General features: G+C 41.5%; 1 protein-coding gene across 1 annotated transcript in view; it reads left to right on the top strand.

Moving 5' to 3' along the window:
* Nucleotides 1–25,383, top strand: part of SDC2 (syndecan 2) — a 60,851-nt gene that overhangs the window by 24,341 nt on the left and 11,127 nt on the right. Inside the window, exon 2 of the mRNA XM_074815343.1 lies at nt 24,980–25,091. Within this exon, the coding sequence (XP_074671444.1) occupies nt 24,980–25,091 (112 nt within the window). The remainder of the gene's footprint in view (nt 1–24,979; nt 25,092–25,383) is intronic.

Raw genomic sequence — 25,383 nt, 5'->3', positions numbered from 1 at the left:
TTTGTTAGTGTATAATGTTTCTGCAATTCATTAAGCTTTGTAAGAGTTTCTTTGTGGTGAATGAAAAGAATTGCAGGTATTTCAGGAATCTATGAATAACTATTTCATAATAAAAGGCTACTAAGAGGGGGGCATTTTTTTCCTGGTTATCAGAGTTTCAAGAGAGGTGGTACTAAGCTCAGTGTTACAGCCTCCTTGCTAAAACTTGATACTTCAGCTATGTAAAAGAAAGCTGTAGTCCTCAATGAGATTGTGGAGAGATAAAAATACAGATCCATGCTGTGTCAGAGTATTTCTCGACACAGCACTGAGTGAGCACTGACATCTTTTTATCTAAACCAGAAGTGACAGCAGTGTTGCCTTCAGCATGGCCAACAGCTGAGGTAGAAGGAGGGGGACTGGATAACAAGTCCCATTTGAGCGCCTGTAAAAAGTAAATAACTAAATTACTTGCAAATTCTATAGTATGCTACAAGTCCATCTCTGGTAAGGAGCGTTAAATAATTCTGATTTGGAATGACATCTCGGGATGACCATTTTACCTTTTAGAAAAGTAATTCTGCTAGATTTGCTTTGCTCTATATAGTGAATTGCAGTAGCTGCTCTGAGAACCCTTCAACCTTAATGCCTTCCCTTTAGGAAGTGGTATTGCTAATGGGAAGTTGTACAGATTAGGTTCTATCAGTGCCTGCTTTCTATCAAACAGCTTGGCAGGAATTGCTGCATTCTCTGCTAATAGATTTGGTCCGCTAATGGTGTATCTTTCTAAACACAATCTCAAATGACATGCTGTAGTATGATTTTTGTTTCATGACTGTACTTAGGAGTATTGCATTTAAATCATGGAGGCTTATTGTGCTTCAGTTTACTTATGTTTAATTTTTAAGCAGGGATTCCCTTGAGCTAGGTACTCAGTTTTACTTAAGGCACATAATAAGGTAAGTATCAGATGTGGGTGATTGTTTAACGGCCATGGATTTTCACAATATAATTAAGGTTAATGTTTTCCTAAACTTATTTGGTTTTGTATCTTTTTCAATTAGTGTCCAATATAAAAGATAGGTTTGTAGGCTACATCTGCTCTAATTTTTTTTGGTTTTTCTAATGTGATTTAATTATTTCTGAGGGAGAAAAATACCTCTCTGGCTTGGCTTCAGTGTTTCAGCAACCTGTAACCTTAGAGGAATATGCTAAAGCCTGCATTCAGCTAAACTTTTCTTTTTCCCCTCTCATCAGTAATGATCAGGAACAGGTTTCTATAATTTAAGACTGCTTCTTCCAAGGGCAGTAATATTACTTGTGCTGTGGGTTCAACCCACACAAGGTGGGTTTCATTACAGATGCTGAAGAGGGGACATCTCTCAGGCAGTAGTTTCAACAAAATAAAGGTCTTTTTCTCATGTTGTCAGAAGCAGCCTTAGGATTTTGCTGTTGGGGAAAGTTACCCCCAAATAAGTAAGTCTAAATTTATGCATAGTACTTATGCTGTATCAATTTTGAAAATAATGCTCATTCCTTCCTAAAGTAAGAGATGTTTGATTTAATGCTACTGGTTCAAGGCAGTATCATCAAGACGCGGACAAATCTTGCCCATGTATTTGAAAGCAGTAGAAACATTTAGATGATGTCTCATTTCACACAGGGAAAATTTTAGGCCCAGATAATAGAGTTAATTGAGCAAATTTAAACTGGGAACATGTTTTCTGCCTTAAAAGGACAGAACATACATGGAGTATAGAGTTTGCTAATGACTTCTAGTTACATGGGACTCCTGTTATTGCAGCAACTACACTTCATGTGGAAATCAAGGAAATTTAGAAGTATATGCAAGTTTTCTAAACCAGATAAAGATTAAAAAAAACCCTTCTGTCCCCCACAGCCCATGTTGTGATCCTTAGCTGTTGTGAGGAGTTTTTGTATTGTTTTCTGTTCCTCACAAGAGGTACTTCTTTTTAAAAGAAATTAAAAGCCCCTGTGGGAATGCCTGTTTTGTAGGAAGCTGTCAAGGCTTTCTTTTTGTATATGCAGTAAAGCTTACATGTTACTTGCACAAAAGTTAATCACTCCTGTGTTTAACTTAATCACAGACCTCAAGCATATAGAGGTATTAAAATCTGGGACTTGTCCTTCCTTGGTGGTGTCTGGATTTTGTGAGGGGTTTTTTGTGTGTATGTGTGTCTTATGTATAGAGCTTTATTTTTTTTCTAAATTTGTCCTTTTATTCCCTTTAGAATGATTGCAATAAAGCGAAGTGACTGTTCTTAATAGAAGTGAGTGCAGTATGGAGTACAGTCATGCATTTTATTTTTTTTTTGACTGCCTGTACAAATTACATTCTACATACCGTTCTGGAGTGTGTTAGTAGGCAGTCTGATTTATGGTTGAAGAAAAATACCATTGCTAGTGTTTTTGAGATCCTGGGAAGGAAGGAAATAGGTAGCCTTTCTGGTTAGCTTTCAGTGGAGTGCTCTGAAATTCTTGGCCTTCAGTCAAGAGAACAAAAGGCCTCTTGTTGTTTTATGAGGTTTTGGGGTGTGCCTATACCCTAAAAATGTCTTAGTAGCATTTATTTTGGAAGCTTTATTTGGAGTTTTCATCAACACCTTGATGAGGAGGGGACAGCTACTATCAGCTTGCCTGCCTGGCCAATTTCTGTCTTAATCCAGCCAAGAGGGAAACATCAGTAATAATGCATCAGCCTTTGCAAATCCCGCCTGGACGTGTCTTTCTGGCCTTGAAGAAAGAACGAGATGTTCACCCAGTTTTTCTGCTAATCTCTGTATAAATATGACTGGTGATCTGTACAATGAGAAACTCTAGAAGTAGAAGATCTACAGGTGTTTTAACATTTTAACACAGGCAGCTGGTAATGCTCCACTTTGCTGTCTTCAACTGCCCATCTAATATAAGATCCACTTTAGGATTGCAGCCTGGAAGTTCTTTTTAATGTCCCTTGAAGACTCACCTTGGTTTTGCAAAGGGGCCATGTGGCTGAGATCTGCTGAAAAGCTACATGTAAATCTGTGTAAATCACCTTGTAGCTATATGCACTGAAATGATAGTAGAGGTTGCTCCAAATCAGGGTATTTTCTTCAGCTCTTATGGTGTAGGTACAACTAACGTGACATCTTGTAATCCCATGCCTGTGTCCACAGGCGTAAGACTGAAAATTATTTTCTATGTAGTTGTGGAGCCCAGGGCTGGTAAAAATGCTGATCTTTCACTGCGGAGCCAGGACAGCGCAAGCCTGGTGCCCTCCTCTTTCCCACCATGCCCTCAGCTTTTCACTATGGCAAAGGGGAGGGGGATTGTGTCTTCCGCAGGAAGCCGTGGCTGCTGTAGCAGCCTGCGCTCCCACAGCCTCTGACATGGATGTGTTGGAGGTGGCAGGGGATGAGGGGAACTTAGTGATCTGCAGGAGAGCTCAACAGGGTACTGGACAGCTTAGACGTGCCCCTTCACTGGTGCAGGAGCTATTGCTGGTTCTCAAGGTCTTTCCCACAGCAGCAAGGGGAACCAGTTTAAGCAATTCTAAGTCATGGTGAGGAAGGCAAAGATTGGGGTTCTTGGTTTTCTATTTGTTAGAAAAATTGTCTAATAGGTTTGTGATACAAAGATGTAGTGGTGTTCTGACTTTTATAAGCAACAGTTTATTTAAATTAGCTTTGAAGGTTTGGAAACTTTCTTTTTCAGTGCTTGGCATTTTTAGTTAGAAAAGTCAACCTGAGAGAAAAAATTATTGATTGTAGTTCGTGTATCCTGTGTAATCATCTTGCACACCTGGGATACGGAAGTCTGCATTGACAACTTCTGTTGTGAGGAGCATCTGAGGGTTTGGCCCAGACCTCGTCATCCAAGGAGTTTATAGGTGATGTAAGTGGACCCTAGAAGACCTCTTGGGTGACACCCTGGAGCGCTCTCCAAAGCTTGTCCTGCTGTGCAGGAGTTGCTGTCACTGAAGGGGCTTAAGCCAGGCTTCACTCATGTTATATTCAATATCTGTGTATAGAGAGTGTGTGCTGAGGTTACAAAGCTGAGCATTCCATAAGTGTTTCAGACATCTGTGCAACCTTCATTCAGGGTCCTTTGTCTTGTATGCCACAGACCAGTCCCTGATTCAGAGACAGCCTCCTCCTTCAGCCTGCAACTCCTGCCCTCCCAGTGTGGGACAGAGAAGACAAATTATCTTAACCTTTTGTGCCATTTGAGATACCTTCTGGCGCTGGGAAGTCTGCACAGTCCTGGAAGGTGTGATGGGACCTGCAGGAGGCACATGTCCATCTGGAGCAGGAGCTGGGACAATGCAGGGTGCCTGAGACATCCCAAGCAATGCCTGTGTTTAGGAAGCTCAACAGGGCTCCCCTGGCTGCAGTGACTAGATTTCCACTGATTAAAATAGGATTTTGGACACAGAGCTCAAGGCAAATGCCTGCCTAAAAGTAGGTGTCTTTGGAGCTGAATCCTTCACTTTAAGCCTGACCCTCTGGGCACCTGGGGCTCTGCAGGAATGGGTTTTAAATTCTCCACACTTGTTTGTGCTTTTTCTCTTTTCCTTTTCCCCTACCGCTGACGAACAGCAATGGTACTTCAGCTTGGAGCCAGGAAGCACGCTGATATCCTATAATTGCCTCTTAGACATTAGCTGGGAAGTTGCTTTTGTATAATTGTCTTGTTTTGTTCTTGGCTTGTTTGTTCCCACAGCCTCCTATTACATTAGGACAACATGTCCCTCTCGGAAGGTTTTTCTAAGCCACTGTAAGGTAATTTCATCTTGCTGACCAGGACACCATTGTCTGTAAGTGTATTATACGCAGGTATCCTTAGAGGGTTTTCATACTGTGTGGGCATTTATCAGTAGCCTGGCTCGAAAGAGAAGTAGGTGACACGGGAATAGGAACTGGAGTGCTGTCTTATGCTGAGGGAATATTGTCTGTAGGTGGGGTGGGTGTATAATTACCAGAAATTTCAAGCACTTTTTAACACAAGCAGATCTCACATTTAAAGTTGGCCTTAGGTCAATTTTTCTGCTATTCTGTAATTGATAGGTATACAGTGCTCTTTTACATAGGAAAGAACTGTGAGTTTTGAACTGGTTTGACTGGTTTCTGTGTCATTGCATGATAGATATGGGATGTTTAATTTTAAGTCTTAATAGATTACACTTCATTCTCATTGTAAATGAGAAAATAAAGTAAAATATACAGTCTGCAGGTTTTACAAACCATTACATCCTTCTGAGAAACACAACTATTCAGACTTGTACTATCTTGTGGATTTTGATTACCGTATTGCAATGCAAAACTCCTTTGGTTTCCATTCCTCAAAGTGTCACATGGAAAATCTTATTTCTAAAGCATTATGTTCAGTGTGCATTCTCCTGTACACGCTGGATGTCATTGAGAAAGGATCTGATATATGTTACCATTCATTTAATGACTGTACAGGGTAGAATTAACAACTGGAGGAGAGTTGCAGTGCTCCAAGTGTGGAGCAATATAATTTTAATAGCAGTTATCAAGTGACTATAAGCACCATAAGAAGTAAAAAGTTTACCTGGAAGAATTTTTTTGGCACATAGTACTGTGCTAATTAGCCAGCAGAATTGGTTTTCTATACAGCCAGGTCCACACATGTGGTTGCATGACAGTGATGTCTGGGTGCTTGTATACTTCAGAACTGAAATAGCTGCTGCTGTACATGGCCAGAGAAATACAGCTGCTTCTTGCTGAAAGAACTCTGCAGTCAGGAATTATGCTGTGGTTGCTTTTTTTTTTCTTTCCTTATAAAGCATCCAGAGGAATGAGTACCCGCTGTCCCACTCCAGGGACGAGTCACCTACTTGGTTGGGTTATACTGTGTCATTACAAATAAACAGAGGTCTCTTACTGGAACAGTCAGCTGCAAAAGTATGGGTCTGCAGCCCGAAGTCTTGGGGTTTGGGGTTTTTTTCAGTGCATCTTGTGGCAGTACTGAGATACTGAGGTTTCTTGCCAAGTCTCGTAAATGTGCTGTTGTCACAGTAATTGTTCCCTTGGAAAATGCAGAAGATCTGCTGGCTTTGCAATGTGCTTCTCTACTGGGTTATTCCAAAACTCATTCAGACCTACCGGAACCTGACGTTATACGTGCCATTTCAGTCAGAGATTGACTCCCTTGCTTAACATGTGTTGGAAGGACTGTTCAGCTGTTAACTGTTAACTGATGAGTCTAAATTCAGACATAAAATCGGACTGTGAACAGCACTCTGGAGAAGTATACTTCTCTTCATTGATCTGTAGAAAGACCTTTTGGTCTTAAATTTAGCTACTCTGAATGGAAGTAAAGTTAGGTGCCTGAAATGCACAGTGACTTTCTGTCTCTCCATCTCCTTAGTCTCATCTGAGAGTGCCGCTGTATTAAAGCCCTGAATTGGAGGGCATGAGGCCAGTGGATTCAAAATTACAAGTGAAGTCTATTTGTAGTGATTATGCTAATTGTACAGAGATATTGAGAGGGAAAGGAATGTGCATATGACTCTTCGGGGGACTCACTTTGATCCTTTGCCTTCCTGTGCCAAGCAGAGAGGGACACAGAGAGTAGGAGTAGATGCAGATAATGTTGGGAAAATACTTTAGGTTTCATCCAAGGCTGATGTTGTGTTTTAGGCTGTGGCGCTTTTCAACAGGTCAGATGAAACCCCGAGCCCATATAGGAGACACCATCAAATCAGCATCAGAGCTGAGCACCGGCACTGCAAGGAGCAGTGCCCTTCTGCTGGGCAACTTGTCCTGACCAGCCACCCTGATGGGCACTTGCTGGAAACTCAGAATTTATTGATGAATAAACTTTAAAATAGTTGTCAGCTGAGAGGTGTGAAATCAGGGACTGATCCCCATCATGGAGAACTGATTTCACTTTTGCTGTGTCTATATTGAATGATGTAACTTGTGCATTTGTGGGACAATCTGTTCACCCATTCCAGATAAAGCAAGAGGCTCTGCCATGTGAAATCCTGGCTTTGGGGAGGGGATGAAGGGGCAAACAGGTGATGGATGTTAGTCATATGCTTTATATACCGTGTCAGAGAGCACTGTGCAACAACCTATTTGCAACAGAATAAAAGAACATAAAAAGGTTCAGCATTAATCCGCTCTGGAAGCCATCTCTTGTGTAAGAGGAATGGCTTGGGCCTGTTGACGTCCAGCTGGGAAGGCTGGGTAATCTGGGTGTGACCCCATCACAAGGTGCGCTGAGCCTCTGGTAGCTACCTGTCTTTAGCTCTGGCCTCATTCCATTATGAATCCCATGCCTGGGCCAGAGTGCCCACATCTCCTTCATGGCCTTCCCCTGCTTAAATGGAAAGACCTTTAGTTTTCTTGAGCAGGGACGTCAGCTGCTGGCGTGCATAGCTTTTGCTGGCAGGGTCCATGTAGCTCTGAGAGTGAGGGACGCTTATATCTTAACTAAAATGTGTCAACACAGATTATGTTGTTAAAAGAAGTAAGCCTTTGAATCCCCAACACGACAGTCATAATCCCACAGTCATTACAACATCAAGCAACAAGTCCGAAAAAGATGTTGAGTTTGATGCTGTTGCTCAGATGGCTTCAAGTGGGAGCAGCCAAGCTCTGTGGGTGGCACGGGACCACAGCTGCGTCCTGTGCTCTCTCCTGAGGTGCTGAGGTTTCAAAGAGTGAAAGGATGAGGACTCTGATGGGATACTTTGCTTTGCTTTGGCAAGCCCTCAGGGTATTTATTGCAGTAATGCATTCAGAGGGGAAGTAACATGGCAAATAGCTGTTGTAAGTGGAGGTTTCACAGTATCTTCTGTGCTTTGCTTTGAAAATACAAGCCTGAGACTTGACGTGTGCCAGGATCACTGTGAATGCAGACTGAATCTGTGTTTAATTCCTCTTTAGCATTAGGGTATAAACAAGGAGTATGTGCCCTGGAAATTTTTCCAGCTGCTTGCAGAGAAGCGGTAATGGAAGCTCAGCATTGAGATTGATTGATTACTCACAGATTATAGAGCAGCAATTGCAGACAGTTTTACTGTTTAAACACTGCTTGGTATTAAACCACTTTTATAGCAGACTGGAAAGGCAGATGTCCATTTAATCTGTTTGGCTCCTTCAGCACTGCATAATGTCATGAATGACAACATTCTCCAGCAAAATGGAAACCTTCAGCTGCATGATCCAGTGGAGTAGGCTTGGAAGCAAGGGAGAAGCTTGCTCCTCTTAGTGACTCCTTTGGTGAACATGAGCTTTTCAAGTGATAGGGCTGATTATAAATTGTTTGCAGGGCATGATACATCCTAGGATATATAGGATACTATATATCCTGGCTATAAATTGATAATAGGATATTAAGTTGATTTCCTAAGGTAGTATAAGGTGGTGAAGTCATGTGAGGTATCCTAAACTATCCCTCTATTTGAATCTTGTGTATTGGTTTAAAAAAGAAAAGACAAAGCAGTACTATTGCAGCCTGTCCCTCAGCATACGGACTATATGTACTGAGGTTTTGTGGTCAAATCTTTAAGTGCCACTTTTATACTTCGCTTCAGCAAAGGCTGAAGGACTGCAGTTGGCTGTTATAAACCCAAGTGCTTTCCATTTTGTGTTACCTCTGAATTGCAGCTGTAATGAGCACAGAGAGGGGAACGGATCATCACAAAATGGGGTTTTGAAAAACCAGGCCCCATTGGCTGGTCAGTGCTACCCGGACTTGCTGCAGTGTTGGCACAAAGTGGGCTGAGAGAAGTCAGCGTGAAGAGGGAGTGTGCCCAGGGACAGCTCGATGGAAACTTCTGCTTAGGTGCTGTGGACAAAATGAGTTTATTCACTCTGAATGAAAATGGTGTGCCACTTCAAACCATCCTTACTGGGAAAGTAATGAAGAAGATGCCGCATTGTTTGTAAAGGCAAGCCGCGGCTTGCCTGGAGGGTCGCCTTTGGCTCCCGGTGCCATTTGTTGCCTGCCCGAAGCCGGCAGCTGCTGAGCCAGTGTGTGTGTGGAGCAGCAGCGTTCCTGGGGCCTGGTGGCTGCTGGTGCCGTGGGTGGCGGGGCAGGTGGGACAGACCCTTCCTCCTGCACCATGGCCTGCTGTAGAAGATGGAGTGACCTCCAAAGCAGATTTCAATAATATTAGACTTGCAGAGTGTGACCTGGTCTTTCTTTTTAAAATTGTAAACAGGTTCATGAAGGACATGGTATTTGAGCAGAAAATGAAGAGTGAGGCCTGGCTTTCCGGCAGGCTTCATGGCAGATGGGGCTCTCAGCAGAGCCTCCCGACTCTGCCCTCACCTCGGTAGTTGAAAACAGAGGCATTATCCCACAGCTTTGTGCTGTGTTTTGGGGGTTTACGGTAATTTTTTTGGTGTTCTTCTTCATAACCGTTCATTTTTTCCCCCTTGAAACTAATTTTAAAGTAATGAAATGGAGGCTTGTTAAGCCTTCTGGTTGCATAATGTGCTGTATCTGAGCCATAAGCCAGTAGTAATCTGCTCTCCCAGCCCATCAGAGGTTTGCCCAGGGGACTGCAGCCTGGGCCTACGTGTGTGCACATGTAATTAATGGAGGAAAGACAGCCCCTGCCAGGAGCTGGGCTGGGGCCTTTGGTCTCCAGAAGGGTCCATGCTCTGTCAGGCTGTTTAGCAAGCCGTTTCAGCACAGCAAATTCTTGGGATGCCAGTTTATCTCGATAAGCCAATTTTTCTGCAAGTGAAGTGCAGCTATGTATTTCACTGGATGAGTATCATTAGTTTTCATGGGATGTGTCCAGTATGGACTCAGTTTTTTAAAGAAATGAAATGAGCTGATGGCTCTGCTTTGTCAAAATGTCAGTAGCTGTTGTGTTCTTCTGTCTAATGGTCTTTGTTTATCGTGTCATTATGAAGTCAGATGAACTTCTGAGTGACTTTTAAGAAGAGAGGACAGCTACTGACATGAATTGAGCTTTCAGCAGAAGTGGTTGTCACCCTCTCAGTTCTCAAATGCTTCCTGGTCGTTGTCTGCCTTCATTCAATTATTGTCCCTGAAAATGGCACATGAAGGTGTCTTTTTTGATCTCTTCTGTCTGGTCAAAGTGAGTAAACAAATGCTGCTTGCCATGAGGTAACATGTTGCAGTTGCCTCCTTACAGTTGTCTTCCCCAACATGCCATAAAAAGCTGCCTCCATTTGTATTATCTGCAGAATTATGTTTATCAACAAGTTCATCTAATTTGCTCATATATGTTTATAAGAAAATGTGTTTTACACACTTCGTGCCCTGCTCTGTGAGGAGAGGTTTATTCTTGATCAAAATGTCTAATTTGAGAAGAACTTAAATACAATATTATTGTGTGATAGAAAACTCCTTTACACTTCTACTAAAACCACATTACAGGCACATTCTTCTATCTAGCTGGATAGATGCATATGTTAAAATGTTGCTTTGCATTGTGCTGCTCTCATTTGAAACACAGTCCTTGACCACTCTGTTTTCTTAGATATACATGTGCAAGTATACTAGTAATGTTGCAAAACTGTTCTATGTTGTCCTTCTCTGACAGATCTAAATGTCTTGCTGTACGGTCTCTGTAAGCAGAGTCTTTACACCTCCCCTCTTTGTCCTCGGATTTTTTTTTAAGCTCCCAAAACCCTTGGAGGTGAGCAGGTTTGTGTGAGGTCAGGTCTATTAAGCAGCCAACATCCGTAACACTTAGGCTGATGAAACCCCTTTTTGCTTGTTCCATTTCCGAGTGCCGAGTGATCCGTTTACTGAAGCAAACAGAAATGGGAACTAAGAACCTTTCTAATGTCGTCACTGTAGCAACCTTTTCTATTGCTTGCGGAGAAAAAACTGTGGTTTGAATTAAACTTTTGTTATTAATCTGGGGATAGGCTTTTAAAGTGCAATTGCTTTGGACATATCTGCAATGAAACCTTAAGAGAATTTGTTCATTTGATTGACAGCTGTGTGGAGCAGGTTATGTACCTTATTTTTGAAGCAAAACTGTTGTAAATAAGGTGCAGATAACTGGAGTACATTCGTGCTTTATCTAGAGTAATTTAGGGTTGACAAGTTACTTACCCATTTTGTCCACTCCTTTTGCCAACACTTAACCATGTTAAGTAGCGTAAAGATGCCAATGCTGAATTAGTAAGACATTGCTTAAAAGGTGTTTTTGTGATACTTGCAAACTTTGCTGAATTGATAACTTAGAAAACATCTGTTCTTTCCATTCACTCTGCAAGATACAGGTTTAACAAGGAAATAAGAAAGTTGATCTAACATCCAGAAATAAAGTATCACTAGCAGAGATTTTGTGGACTCAATTTATAACAGTTTAAATCTCTTCCTTTTATCCTTCTCCCTGGGCAGCTTCCTCTATATATCTTGGCCCTCAGCTGAGAGTCTAGTTATCAAGTGTGATACAGAAGTTGGTATCAAATCTAAATCTCTCTGTGCCTGTGTGTGCTGTCAGTTGAGTACATTTTATAGTGTGCCCTTGGATTAAAATGGGGTAGGTTTTAGTCTTTTTGATGACATCAAGTAGTAGTATGGGTCGCTGGCCACACAAGCTTTCCAGATGTGACACTTCAACGTAAAAGGACGAACAAGAGTTGTTTCCCCAAACAGAATCACCCCATAAATATAAGTAGGAAAGACAAAGCAGTGTGAATGTGGCTGCTTGACTCTGGCTATTCATGTTACAATCCAAGGAAGACTGCTGTGCTAGCACTGACCTTCTTGGTTAATACCTCCAGTCATGAGAGAGACCATGAGATTGTTTTTGGTGTGTTCTGATAGGTGTTGGGTTGAGGTTTGCTTTTCCTACTGAAATACGGTCCTCAAGATGGGGATCTTTATCTGATAAGGAATTTTAGAATAAAGCAGAGTGTTTGGTTTTGAGTTTGAAGTAAGAGAAATTTACCTTTCTTTTTCTTTTTCCCAAGTCAGGTGATGTGTTTTCTTACTCAGTAGGTAGATACACTTGCTAGCTTCTGTTACTCTATTTTTTTTTTTTTTTTTATATATATACACATAAGTGCCAACAAGGCAAAAGAAAGCGTGCAAGTTAAATAGCATGGTCCCGGAAATACGTGGATTTGGTCTGTTTTGTCTGCTGTGCATTCACATTGCCCCCTCTCAGGAGGTAGCTTATGTGCATAGCCAGATTCCTGGCAGTAGAGCAGTGGTCTGTAGAATATTAGAAGCATATCAGTAAAGGGGAGAAAAAAAGAAATAAAAAGGGAACTTGACAGAGCCCTTTCTGGTTTCTGCTTAGTACGTCCCTGTTTTGTGCTGTATTGTAAGCAGTGCTTTAGCAATAATACAGACAAAGCTTAACAAGAGACTTGCTTGCTGGCAGAAGGTTGCTTAAAATAACTTACTGAGGATAAAGAGGCTGCCCAGGTCAATAATGCTGTGAAATCCTCAATGTGTAACAGCTCTGGGAGGTTTTGTAGGCGTATGGATTTTTAAAAGCTTTAGACCGTTGATAAGGCAGTAAAGATTGTAGAGTGCTGCTAACGTTGTATTGATGGTGCTGGGACAGTTGTATGAAGATCTGGAGTTTGGCTGCAGAAATATTGAAATCTTTGTTCCCTTCAGCAGAATGCTGATTTCAAGTATGAATGCTACAAAGAAAGAGTTGTTCTTTGTTAACAGATATTTAATACCACAGAATCACAGAACCATCTAGGTTGGAAAGGACCTTGAAAATCATCTAGTCCAACTGTTAACCTAGCACTGACAGATCCCAACTGCACCATATCCACAAGCGCCATGTCAACCCACCTCTTAATTAAGAGTCTTTGTATTTTACTCTTCAGTCAGATCTATGACTGTTAAAAATGCTGTCGAACAATTTACTTGGCTTGCTTTCCTTTAAATCAAGGGAAGCTAATTTATCAAATACAGTGTAATTTATTCCTACCTTCGTTATGAATGTAATTCTTTCACTTTTAGTTTTATGTAGCACTATTTTTAAAACATCAGCTGAAGGTAATCAATATGAAGCTTATTTCAGCCAGTTTTCATTAAAGGTAGCCACTCATGATAACTGACAGAGATTATAGCAGTTCACTAATCCTTCAATTAAAGCAGCAGCTTTCTTGACCCTGCTTTAAACCAAAAAATTGTAATGTGCTGTTTGAAGGTGGTCCCTTATGTAATTCCAATTTTGAAAAATTCCTATATGTTCATCTTCAGAGTTGTTTGATCCATGTTCTGCCACATTCATGTGCACAGCTCATAGGGAGGGAGTATCACGGGGAAAGGGGCAGGAGCTGGGGCTGTGATGGGGAGGGGAACCTCTGTAGAAAATCAGGTGTCAGCCTTTCCACTGGTCATGGAATAACTCTTTTCTTTTCGTGTACCTTATATAGCTTCTGCTTAATGCTTTCTGTGTACATTTATGGGTTTTTTTTAAGAGCAGACATATGTTAGATGGTTCTTCTCAGGAATACAAATGCATGTTAATTGATATGGTGTGCAGAAGTGTCTTACAGTAGGTATGGGGGCTCAGAGCAGACTGCCTCACTGAGGCAATGCCTCATTTTCTCTTGCTGTGCAGTTGATATGGGGTCAGCCAGCTGCAAAACCACGTGGGGAGAAATTCCTAACAATATAGTTCAAGTTCTCTTTTAATGGTTCTGCTCAGTATATTCATAGTTTCTGGATGCAACCTCGGGCTCTATTTGTCTTAAGAAGAAATTGTCCCCTTGGCTCTCTTGCTCAGTCCGATGCTGCACTGCAAGCCCCAGGGAGCCACCAGGAGAGTCAAAGGCGAAGGGAGGGCAGGAGGGAAAACCCTGGGTTCTTGCCTCGCCCCACCTGGCTAGGAAGTTGGCTGGTGCTGCAGACAGGGTGCTGTGTCCCCCGCAGCCCAACCTGGCTGTCGTCTTTGGCTGGGGAGTCAGGAGGGCTTGAGTTGGTGACGCACCAGTTCCTTCTCCTGCTGAAGGGAGGGGAGTTGTGCCTGAAGGGCAGCATACCAGACAGAAGACTGCTCCTGAAGCCACGTAGCCTGTACAAGCCGACATATCTCTGATTTCACTCAGCTGCTTTTATAGTAGAAGCTATTAGAGTGATGTTTTATCCCATCTGAAGTAAACTCATGTCTTATCTTTGTATGCATCACAGAGGATATGAACACCAAGCCTTTGTAGCAAAAATTCAGACGGGATCAGAGTGCCGAATCCAACAATTTAATCTTGTAGACCAGGGAGATGAGTGGGAGTTGGCACCTGGAAACAGCAATAAAGTCATCTTTGTTGTCTTACTGTTTGGGGATCTGGAATATGAAGAGATTTCTCACCAGAGGGATGTACCTGGTCTTTCAATGCTTTCTGTGTCTGCTATCTCTATCTGAGAAGACTGTACTAGCAGAAAGAGTAGCAGTGATACCATTCATCCTTTTGGCTGCAGAGATTATGTCTGCTGGCCTCATATAACCGAGTTTTGGATTTACCAGTGCTCTTCCTGCCAGAGGACAAACTGATCCCCTAGCTCTGTGCTTCCAGCCACCACCCAACAAGTTATAAGTAGTTACCTGAATAAATGAAGTCATGATAGTTTTCATGGACTGGAGAAGGAAGTCGGCACGTGCAGCATGTTCTGCTGGCTAACACAAAGTTCACATTGATCTCCAGTTCAGTTTGCATTTTGCATCATTAGACAGTACCAGTTTTGAGTAGAAAATCTTCTCTGTCATCACCTGAAGTAGTACAAAGATGATGATGATTTGGGTTTTTTTGTGTGTTTGTTGGTGTTTTTTTAAGACATTTGTTTCAAGGGTGATTCTTTTCCTGCATATTCTGTTGTAATGAAGCTGAGAGTCCTGGTACAAAGATGTTTTAGTTAAGCATCCTTAAAGCTTATTTGAGCTCTTACTTAAATAAGAATCTAGCAAACCTGGGATATGAATGTGTTACCACCAACATTCATCTCAGTTCTAGAGGATCCAGGATTCCTCTTCATTTAGAGCAGTTTATGACCATCTTCTGAAATCGGTTGTGTGTGTTTGTGGGAGGGAGGGAAATTGCTTCAGCTAATTGCTACGATAGCACACAATTTTAGAAAAATCAAACAGATTTTAGATCTACCAGTGGCCATTTTTCCACCTGTCAGGAGCTTTGGTGGGCCGTCACCAAGAGTCTGCTGGCTGCAGGTGGCAAACAGAAGTGTCCACTGAGAGATTCGTGGACCTTGTTCAACAAATAACTCCCTATTGCATAACAGATTATGCATTCAAGAATTGGTAATGCTTGCTCCTTAAGCTGTGAGTTCTGATTCCTCCTCACCCTTGACAAACTTCAGTTGCCATAAATAACCTTTGCTAGTAATATTTAATTGGTGCTTAATGTAACTTTAATAATATTTTTTAAGATGTAATTTCCCTATTTATGTGAAAGGAATGTAATTGATTGGGGCAGTTTATTGCCAATTCTTGCTACTAATGGCAAAAATATCTTAATTTAAATTATTTCATTTTAGTTCATTCTGGGTTCCTCACATGGGGTTATTTTGTTGAAATCCACAGACTAGAAAGGAATCAATATAGGGCTTTTGAAACTGGTAGAGGTTTGCAGTGCTCCCACTACGATTGATTACAGCTGCTTTTGTAGGGCTTTAAAAAGAACAATCTGTATTAAAAACATCATTCTTTGGTATGAGCTCGAACAGCTCCAAATAGGTTTCCATGGGGGTTGCCCTGCAATTTGACCACTTCAAGGGATTGCAGTAATCACCAGTGGGCCAGGGCAGCTAGGCAGAGGAAAGGCTATTAGGTGGGGAGTTATTGGCATGCATGCCAAAGAGGTTACCCTGGCAGCTTTAATCATTCATCCACATTCTCAAGAGGAGGGAGGAAAATATAAGTGTTAGTTCTTCTGATTGATTAGGAAAAAGGATAAGTAAAGCATGAAAGGAGAGGGGAGGTGTGTGTGGAAGAGCCAGCACGCGTTAACATTTAAAAGCACTGACTGGGGCAGGTACATGTAGTTATGACCTCTATACCAAAAGCTACTTGCTTCTCCTGTTACTGTCAGACTTATGACTGGTGATTCAAAGACAAGCTAACCTCTTCATTCAGCATTTTCAAAGGAGCGCATTTAGCTTCTTGGTCACAGCTGTGCCTTAAATTTAACCTGTCTGCACATGGGCTGATGTGTCCTTAAAAAACTGATTAGCATTTTGAGCTGTGACAACGATTTGCATGGTGGTTTTGATCCTATTTTTGGTGAAACCAATGGGTGCTTTTTTGAAAACGTGAAGAAAATTGCTATGCTAATTGAGATAAATCAATCTGTGATGCACATTGCTGGCTGCTAGCCTCTGATGCTGTTTTGCTTGCACATTGCCCTTTAATATTTTCATCTGGAGTAGCGCTTCGGAAGCTGATTCAGCTGTAACCCTTCTAAAGTAGTTTCCCTGTTGTATCAAGCCAACGTCAAAGGCAGAGCTGAAGAATAAACTATTCTTTGCACTGATTGATGACTTGTTGTGAAAGCTGTAAGGGCTTTGAATCTTTTAATTTTGGGATTTCCGGAGAAACTTTGGCTTCTACGTGGGAAATGAGAATTGCTGTGTACTGTACCTTGACTGTTAAGCAGTCTTGAGTTTTTCAAGGTAAAGGAGTCCACTAAACTGCAGTGTTCAGTTCTGGGTTTCATGTACAAGGAGAGAAAGACTTGTTGGTGTCAAGTCAGGGAATGTGATATAACGTCAAATCAGAGGGTTCACGTAAACAGCACAGCAGTACTGTTTGCTTGGATTGGCGTATTAGATTTGCCCTGCCCCTCTATCATTCCTAAGTAACCAAGTTGGAGTAAGTTTATGGGGTCATTGAATTAGGACTCTGTGGAGGTGATCTGACCACGCAGCTTCCCAGCTGTAGGTCTGGGGAAGGACCAACAGGTCTGGTACTCTCTCGAGCATGGGCTTTCAGTGTAAACTGCTGTAGAAATGCAGAAAACTTTCATTGCTGGAGAAAGAAAATAAAATGCTGTAGTTTCATATCCCGCGATCCAGGTAGCTTTTACTTGCAGAGTTGTGAGATGTGGCTGTGAGACTTCTTCTAAGGAAACTTTGCCCAGGTGAAGAACTGCTCTTCACTGGGGTACAGTGGTGGCAGAGATCCACAGAGGTAAAATTTTGTTGTTCCAGAAAATTCTACGTAACTGAATGAAGATGTAGGTTATCTTCTGCAAGTAGATGATGAAAACATCTTTTGTAGGGGCAGACCCAACTATGGTCTCACTCAGCTAGCCATCCTTTAATACTACTTCACGTGGGTTTGAGCTTAGTTGGATAACTTAGGAGGGCTGTTGGGTAGCTGATAAGGATCTCTTTTTGTTCATTTACTAAATATCTGTTGTAGCTGGGGAGCATGGAGCAAGTTGTTTGATCTGTCCTTCATCACAAATCTTGTGCTGTTGGTACTTGTGTGTAAGGATAGAAAGCTCTGCCTGATCTTGCTGCCATGCTTGCTTGCCTCCCTCCTGCATCTTCATACAGCAATCTCTGTCTCACCTTGGGCAACACAGTTTCTAGACAAGGGATTATATATTAACAGACTTAAGTTTGGTCTCTGTATGCATCTAGTAGATAAATGATGCACAACTGGAAATTAGACTGTGAAAAGAAGTGGAAAGATAGAAGCTTTTTCCATTGGAATTTACGTCAAACAGGCCAGAACTTTAGAGGACATTTAACTTTCTCCTCAAGGCAGGACAAGCCTCAACTCCAAAGCTGTAAGCAGGTCAAAGAGCCACTACACAGATCTGTGAGCCTTTATAATGGGAATAAAAACATCTTCAATTAAGCTTGAACAAGTTCTCCTGTTATCGTTTTAAGTTCTGTTATCACATAATGTACCATACAGCATGTAATTAAACATTGGGGAATATTTCTAAAGGCACAGATGACTTAGAAAACAGGCACGTGAGTTTCTATGACTTCATGAAGAATGTGAACTTAAATCTATCAACTGCAGCACTGTAATTACTTTGGTGTGTAGCCATAAGTGAACAGTAGCTGACATGGTGGTGCCTTGTTGGTGTCTCCTTACCCTGGGGGAACTCTTTGCCTTGGAGCGTTTCGCTGTGAGAACTATGGATGCGGTGTATTTTCTTTAGTGTGAGCTATGACATAGACTGCTGAAATGCCTGACACCAGCAAGAGTCGTTTTATTAGTGCCGTCCCTGTCAAATATGCCTCTGGTTTGGTAATTAGCCTGGCGTAACAGACTCTGCACATCTTAAAAGCCAGCATATTTTGACTCTTGGCTCTGACATGAAGCAATCTCTGTAAATCAGCTCTTTTGGTAGACTCCTCTATTGTTGAATGCTAGCAGTAGTATTAGTGGTTTGCAGTACTTGTGTTTATTTTGGGCTCTTCGCCTTTCCTCAGCAGGCACGAGCGGTCAAACCCTTTCTTTATCTGTCATGAGAGATTGGAGGCCTAAAGCTATAGTTTTGTGCAGCATCAGGAAGTTCTGCATGAGGTACAAGGAGCGTGAATAATCTTTCTGGCATGTGCTCCAGCCACGGTAGTGGCTTTGTGCTGCACCAGACAGGATCTCAGCCTGCCATGCCGCTGCCGACACTGACGCCATCTCCATGGGCAAACACCCAACTTAGAACACTAGTAGGGACACCCATACAAATCCAATTTACTTTTCCACCCTTACCTGAAGAAGGGCAGCAAACGTCCTCTAAGATTTTAAAAATACCTGTGGAAAGAAGCTCTCCAGAATGTGTCATGGCAATCAAAGTTTGTTATTTAATTGGGCAAAGCCAGTGGTGGGGGAGGCAGTGGCTTTTGCAAATTTGGTCCAGGCAGTTCCCATCACGAGACTGGTTTTCACACTGGGCATGCAGATGAGCAAGAGGGCTGACACGGAAAGGCAGCAGCCTTGGGGAGTGCTTGAAGGGTTTTAAGCCATTCTGAGGTAAAACTGTGAGATAGTAACTGTGTCAAAATGATCCAGGGGAAATGAGCAATGCAGATGTTGGCTTCTGTATGAAACTCTTGCTCTCAAACTTGGAAAATACAGTCTGGGGCCTGTTGTTATGGAAAGAATATTTTTGCTGTGATCATAGTTACCCTGACCATGGTGTAGGGCAACTTTCCTGTGGCCAGTACCCACTCCACTTAAGATCACCATTGTGCAGGCAGTACAGTTTCTCCAAGAAAGAAAACGGGGAGTCCTTAGAGTGTTATGCTTAAATTATACCACTAATTATTAGCATCTTTTTTCTCAGATCCCACAACTGCCCACCATCATGCCTCCCACTGCCACTTCCGCTGAAGGCCCCACCACAGTTGGCACAGTGCACTGAGGTGGGGTTCACTGGGAAGAGTTTGGCCTGTGAGTCCTTAAAGGTGGCTGCCACCACCTTGAAAGGAAGTAATGGGGACTACTCTCCCTTTCTTCTATTCCCAGCTGTAGTGCATGTCAGTGAAAGGAAAGAAAGACATCTCTACTAAGAGAATTAGTGGTAAACATGCCTTATAACATAAAATCTTCCTTCAAAATTACGTGTTTGTAGCAGGGTACCTGTGGATGGCATAGGGATGTGCAACCTGAAGGAGGTCAATGAGCACTGTCAGAGCTGGCAGAGGCTCATCTCTGAGAACCAGTAACATGATGAGATATAGAAGGTGGTTGCTTTTCTGGTTAGCATGGTTCTCTGGGAAAACCTAGTACTTTGAGGTGTAAATCTGATTTTCAAGTTTCACGCTGTAGAGTTTTTTTGTTTAAAATCATGACTCATTCCTGGATGAGGTTAATGAACTCTTAATGGGGCAGCCTCACCCGTGAAATAGCTTTCCTGGTGTGATGAGGGAAAGCAAAGAAATGGCAAACAATGATAGGAAGATACCTGCCAGCTTTGAGGTCGGCAGTGCTGAGGTCTGTTAGGACTAACTCCTGTTGGGTGGCAGCTCATAGTTCCTTTTGCAGGAAGCCTAGAGGGAAATACAGCTTCTTCACACAACCGCCTTTTCTCCAGCCTTCAATGGGAGTCTCTGCAATGGCCCCTGGGCTTTAGATGAATGTGTTCAGGTAGTTAGCTTTCCAAAAACATAGTGTATATGAACAGTACATCACTTTGGTGAACTGGGACTCATCAGCTGAGCATGCTTTTATACAAGCATATATGGAACAGCACTATCTGTTAATAGAAGAGGAAAATCTGTTTTCTTTCTCCTTCTTACGTATAAGATCTCTGCCTAATCAACAGCTGTAATGCTTGCAAATTTTCAGAGCCTTCTGGCTTAGATATTTGTGATATCACTTTAAAAATATTAGTTTCTGGTTGTGTGCATACTAAACGGGTTACATCTAAAAGACTTCCATCTGGGGAAAAAGGGAGATGATGTACCATTAATAACCCAGCTGCAAACCTCAAATTCTCTGTCCTATACATATACCCAAAAAGGCAGAGAACAGAAATTTGAGTGCATCTGTAAGTAATAAAACGTTTCCTTCCATATGTCAGTTACCCATCGCTCTTCCATCTGAGTTTCAAACAGCCACGACAGCCGTGGTAGACGTTACTTCTTCACTACTCCTCACACCAGCTTGCTTGGCTTCAACCACATAGCATGAAAGTCTTTAATGTCTTACTCCTAAATCATCCCCACGTAATGGGAGAACTGACTGTAACAGCAGCACTGGAAAAGGGAATGGCTATGACGGGGCACTTTGTACTTATTTTTTTTTTTTTTTTAAATGAAGTGTGCCATCCTTTCCCAACCCTCCTATTGTCTGAAGATTGTTTTCTATTTTTTGCCATTGTAATTTTGATGAATGATTTATGCCTTTCATGAGATGAAGAGTCAGAAAAAGCTCTTTTGCTTTGCTTCCTCTCTCATTTAGTGTCAGAATGAGGATTTTTTTTATAATATGTCTTGGATGATCTACATTTATTAAATTAAAAATGCAAGCTTTAGTAAAATAAAGACTTTGAGATTTCAAATTCACACAAAACTGGTGTATCTTTTATTGAGTACTTAATGGGTGCTAATCTACACTACATCCATGAGATTTAGATTTATGCCAGTGTAGTCAATAACCAGACAGGAATCAGTGATCATTGGCATGTAGCATGTGAAGTATTTAGGTCACAGGATTTTGCAGCATTATATTTTTGGAATAAAAATGTAAGTGGGATAACAACGATGGATGAGAATGCAATCTCTGTCAAGAGGTAACAAGCAGTTTTTGTGGCTTCAGGGCCAGATTAAAGGACTGATAACAGAGACATCCTTGCCTGGTGTTCCTGCAGTTTTAATAGATCTGAAAATAAGGCTGTTATGTAAAAGTGACATGAGGGCCCTCATTTCAGTTGTTAGCCATAGGAAATAGTCCCTTAAATATTTGGCCTTCATAATAACTAAAAATGGATTTATGGAGTTAGAATTTGCAAACTTTTTTATTTTTCCTCCTAAGCATATTGAAGTTCTAGTACAGACCTTTATGTGTCCAAGTCTACTGACAACAGACTTGTTTTCCCAACTTATCTTTTGTGAACACCCTGGAAGTAGTCCATGGACCCCTATGGATTCCCAGCTGACAAGTGACAAAACATTTCCAGAGCAAATATTAAATCAAATTTATTTTTACATAGCATAAAATTGCAAAGCATGGCTTCAGTGCTTGATATTCACTTAAGCACCATGAAGTATTCTTTCATTTTCATTAACCGTCTCTCATTTTTCTAAGCTTAATCTTCACAGAATTACTTTTAACGGCTGTGCATTTTTTTGTTAACTGTTGGGCTTTTCTTTTTATTCTTAACCTTAAGGCAGTTTTCATTCCAAGTGGCCTAAGGCAGCTTCATGCTTCTGAGCAACTGGGAGAAGAGGTGCAAGCTGTGGGTGTAGATGGGGTGTCCCTACCTCAAGTCTACTAGCCAGCTTGCAAAGAGAGTCTGTTTGGGGACTGTGCAATGCATTTATCTATGCAAATGCCTGGAGATTTTTAAGCTAGAGTATGATTCTTTGTGCATTTGGTTTGAGAGGGTGCTCATGTCCTGCCCAAGTTCCACTAGACGAGAATCATTTGTACTGGAAACGGGCTGAAGCAAGGGGCTGTGGCCAGAGAAGCTGCAGACATCTTCCTCAGATGGAGCTTTTTGTCTGATCTGAATGCATTTGGGGCTCACTGTATCATATAGTTCTTCCTATAGTAAATATTGTACTGGATCTGTAAGACTGTGGGGAATAGTTTTCTCGTTCTGATGGAGCTGTGCCATGAACAATACTAGATACTAAATAATGTTTCACATTGTATCCTTTGCATCCCAGAAAAAAATACAATGGATGCTCAAATTGCTGCTGAAAACTACCCAGGCTTTTTCTCCATTTCTGTTCCTCTGTTTTTAAGTGGTTTAAAACTTGAGAACATCTCAGCATAGCTACAAATGAAAGCTTGAGGCAGCTGAAAAGCCATAATTCATTGAACGAAAGGGAGTGAATATGATGGTGGAGAGCCTGACTGACCAGGCGCTTGCAGTTTGGGCTGTGTTGGGTTAGCTGCTCAGCTGTCTTACAAAAACTGAATCTTTAGAAGAACTGTCAGGGATCATTTCTGTCTTCTCTGAGTCCTGTGAGGCTGGGAAGAGCAAGAAGACAGGGTTGTTTTGGAGTTGGGGGGTGCTTCAAGTTTTTCTTTGGTTTTTGAATTCTACTAAGTTGGCTTCTGACATATACAGAAGTGGGAAATGGCCTAGGAAATAAATTGGTTGGTATGTTCATATTTTTATTCAGCACTAAAAATTTTGGGCGCAGATGTGTGGCACTTCTTATGAAGACTAGTTTTCATTCACTAACATTTGCAAACTCAGGCAGTTTCTCAGCTGTTGCCAAATGCTATTGGCAATTTCCATTGCTAGGAAATTTCTCCATGTAGGTCTTCAAATTTTTTTTTTCCCCAGTTTGGCATTGGGTAACATTTACTACCTCTGATACATTTTGAATGTTGAATGCCTTTTCTATACTTATGGTCAGCCACCTGCATTTCCTTTTAAATATGTTTTGTTTTTTCCTGCCTGATACTGAGGAGTGGGCCGTTTTGTGCCATGATTGTGTCTGAAGTAAAATGGGGTGAAGTGGCTTGGTCCATTGTGGCAGCCTGATCAACAGCAGGATAATTGTGCCGTGACAGGGAGTTGTTTTCCTACACGGAAACAGTCTCAGCTGCGTCTTAATTACAATACCACCTATACACCTACTAAAGTACTTTAGGCCTTCCTTTGGAGACATCTTTTAAATGAATTAAGTCATTTGATGGTGACCAGACATCGTCTTGAATTTCTGCTTTGGACTGCAGCCAGTTCCAGGCAGACCGTGTGAACTAGCAGCTGCAGATGAGAGCAGGCCTTTTGTAAACCTATCTTAAAAACAGGGCTTTTTTTCCCCCCACATATCCCACAGGTAAAAGCTGCCATAGCAGCAAGAGTAGACATTGACAAGATGCTGTGTTGTTTTTCTTTTCCTCTGTGGAAGAAAAACAGGGTAACACTGTTTTAGTTCAGAGCTGCTCAGAGAAGTGTTAGGTACCCTCAGTGCAAAGGGCTTTTACTCTGAAATACTCTAATAATCAGGATGGCTTTTCTGCTTTCCATGAAGAATCATTTTTTATTTTAGATCAAACTGAAGAATGGTTTTCTGCTGTGAAGAAGCTTAGAACAGGAATCTGTTGCCAAAAACCTCCTGAAAAAAGTCACAAATGTCTTCAACAATATTTTTTAGACCTCTGGGCAAAAACTATTTTGGAAAGTCAAATATGGGTCTTTGCATACAGGAGTTATCCCTTTCACAGTTTGGTACCCCTTTGGGAAAGCTGCAGTGAATGTTGGGTAGAATAAAATGGGCAATTAATGCCATGCAGTAAAAAGTAAGACGGAAACCCTTGGGACTCATAGCAGCAGATTCGGGTGCTTATGAGATGCAGAACAGATGCATTTTGGTATAGTATTTTGGTATTTGGCTTGTTGACTTAAAACTCCACTTGAAACTGTCATACTTTCTTCAACAAGTTGTGGCAAATGGGCATTCACAGAAATGCTGGTAAAAGCAATAGTAGTAATAGTGGTAGGTACCTTCTCAGTCATCAGAGATACATGGCTCCCATAATGAAGTTTGTGCTCTGTTGAGTGCAAACTGCTGTGGAGGAAGAGAATTTCTAGTCTTTCAAAGCCTGAATTGTCAGTCTAAAAGGATGACTGATACCTTGTTCTATTATCAGCTCATTTTAGCAGAACCTCTCTTCAGTAGGGAGATACTTGCAGACATAAAAATGTGGTGAAAGTCACCAGAAGCCAACTTTTTAGTCTGTTGAAGCTACAGATAAATTTTAGGAGAGATGCATTCAGTTAAGAATTGGAGCGACTTGCCTGACCAGAATTTTGGAGATATGCTGTCTGATCGGGCTGGAAATGTCATAATTCTTAATCAACAGCACTGTCTTGGAAACATTTGTATTCTGTAGTCCCAGCTGTTTGTTCTAACTTGTAAAGAGTTTGGTGAAGGTTTGGCTCAATGTACGTCTGAGGTAGTTTTTGATACGTGCTCTTTTTGCTTCCCATTTGACATCAAATGACAGACTTCACGTGACAGCCTATAGATTTGTATATTTGAGATCTTGACAGAGGGCTTCAGTCCTGGGATTTGCTTCTTTCTTGTTGTAGAAACTCTGCAGAGTATATTGCAAATCCTATTCGTTCATGCATTTCATGAGATGAAGTGTGATTTGAAAGGGGTTTGCTTCCTAAAGATTGGGTGGTTTCTTAGTTTCCACTGTTCAGGCTTGGATTTTTTTTTTTATGCTATAATTTTACAGATTTCTTTAGCATCTTAGACAAAGGCATTGCATAAACTGAAAGTGTAAACTGTTCAGTGTGCCATCATCAACTTTGGAAATAGGAGCTAAGATTAAGAGACTGCTACGCTGGAGAACTGTTACCTTTTTAACCATTCCCTCTTATCTGTTTTCCAGAGAGCAGATTTGACCTCTGATAAAGATTTATACCTTGACAACAGCTCTGTTGAAGAAGCATCAGGCGTCTATCCAATTGATGATGATGATTATTCTTCTGGGTCAGGTTCAGGTGAGACAACATGTCACAATTTGATTTTAAAAAGTGTAAGAAGTAATGCAATTATTTGAGGAAAAGCTGTGCAGTTTTCCTTTATAAGCTGGAGATGATACTTCCAGTGAGTACCATGAGTGCTTGGCTCTCTATTTACAGAGCACTGAGCATCCCTGTGGGCTGGGTTTCAAATATTAACTTTCTGTTTTTTTCTCTTACTCCTTAGTTGCATCATTTCACTGTGTTACTTTCTCTCTGCTGTCCCTCTGGTTTCTGTGTAGATCTCTCTGGAGTTTAGAAATAAGGATTA

This window comes from Strix aluco, chromosome 1 (genome assembly GCF_031877795.1).
Source record: "Strix aluco isolate bStrAlu1 chromosome 1, bStrAlu1.hap1, whole genome shotgun sequence".
Classification (NCBI taxonomy): Eukaryota; Metazoa; Chordata; class Aves; order Strigiformes; family Strigidae; genus Strix; species Strix aluco.
This window is presented reverse-complemented; position numbering and strand designations above follow the sequence as displayed.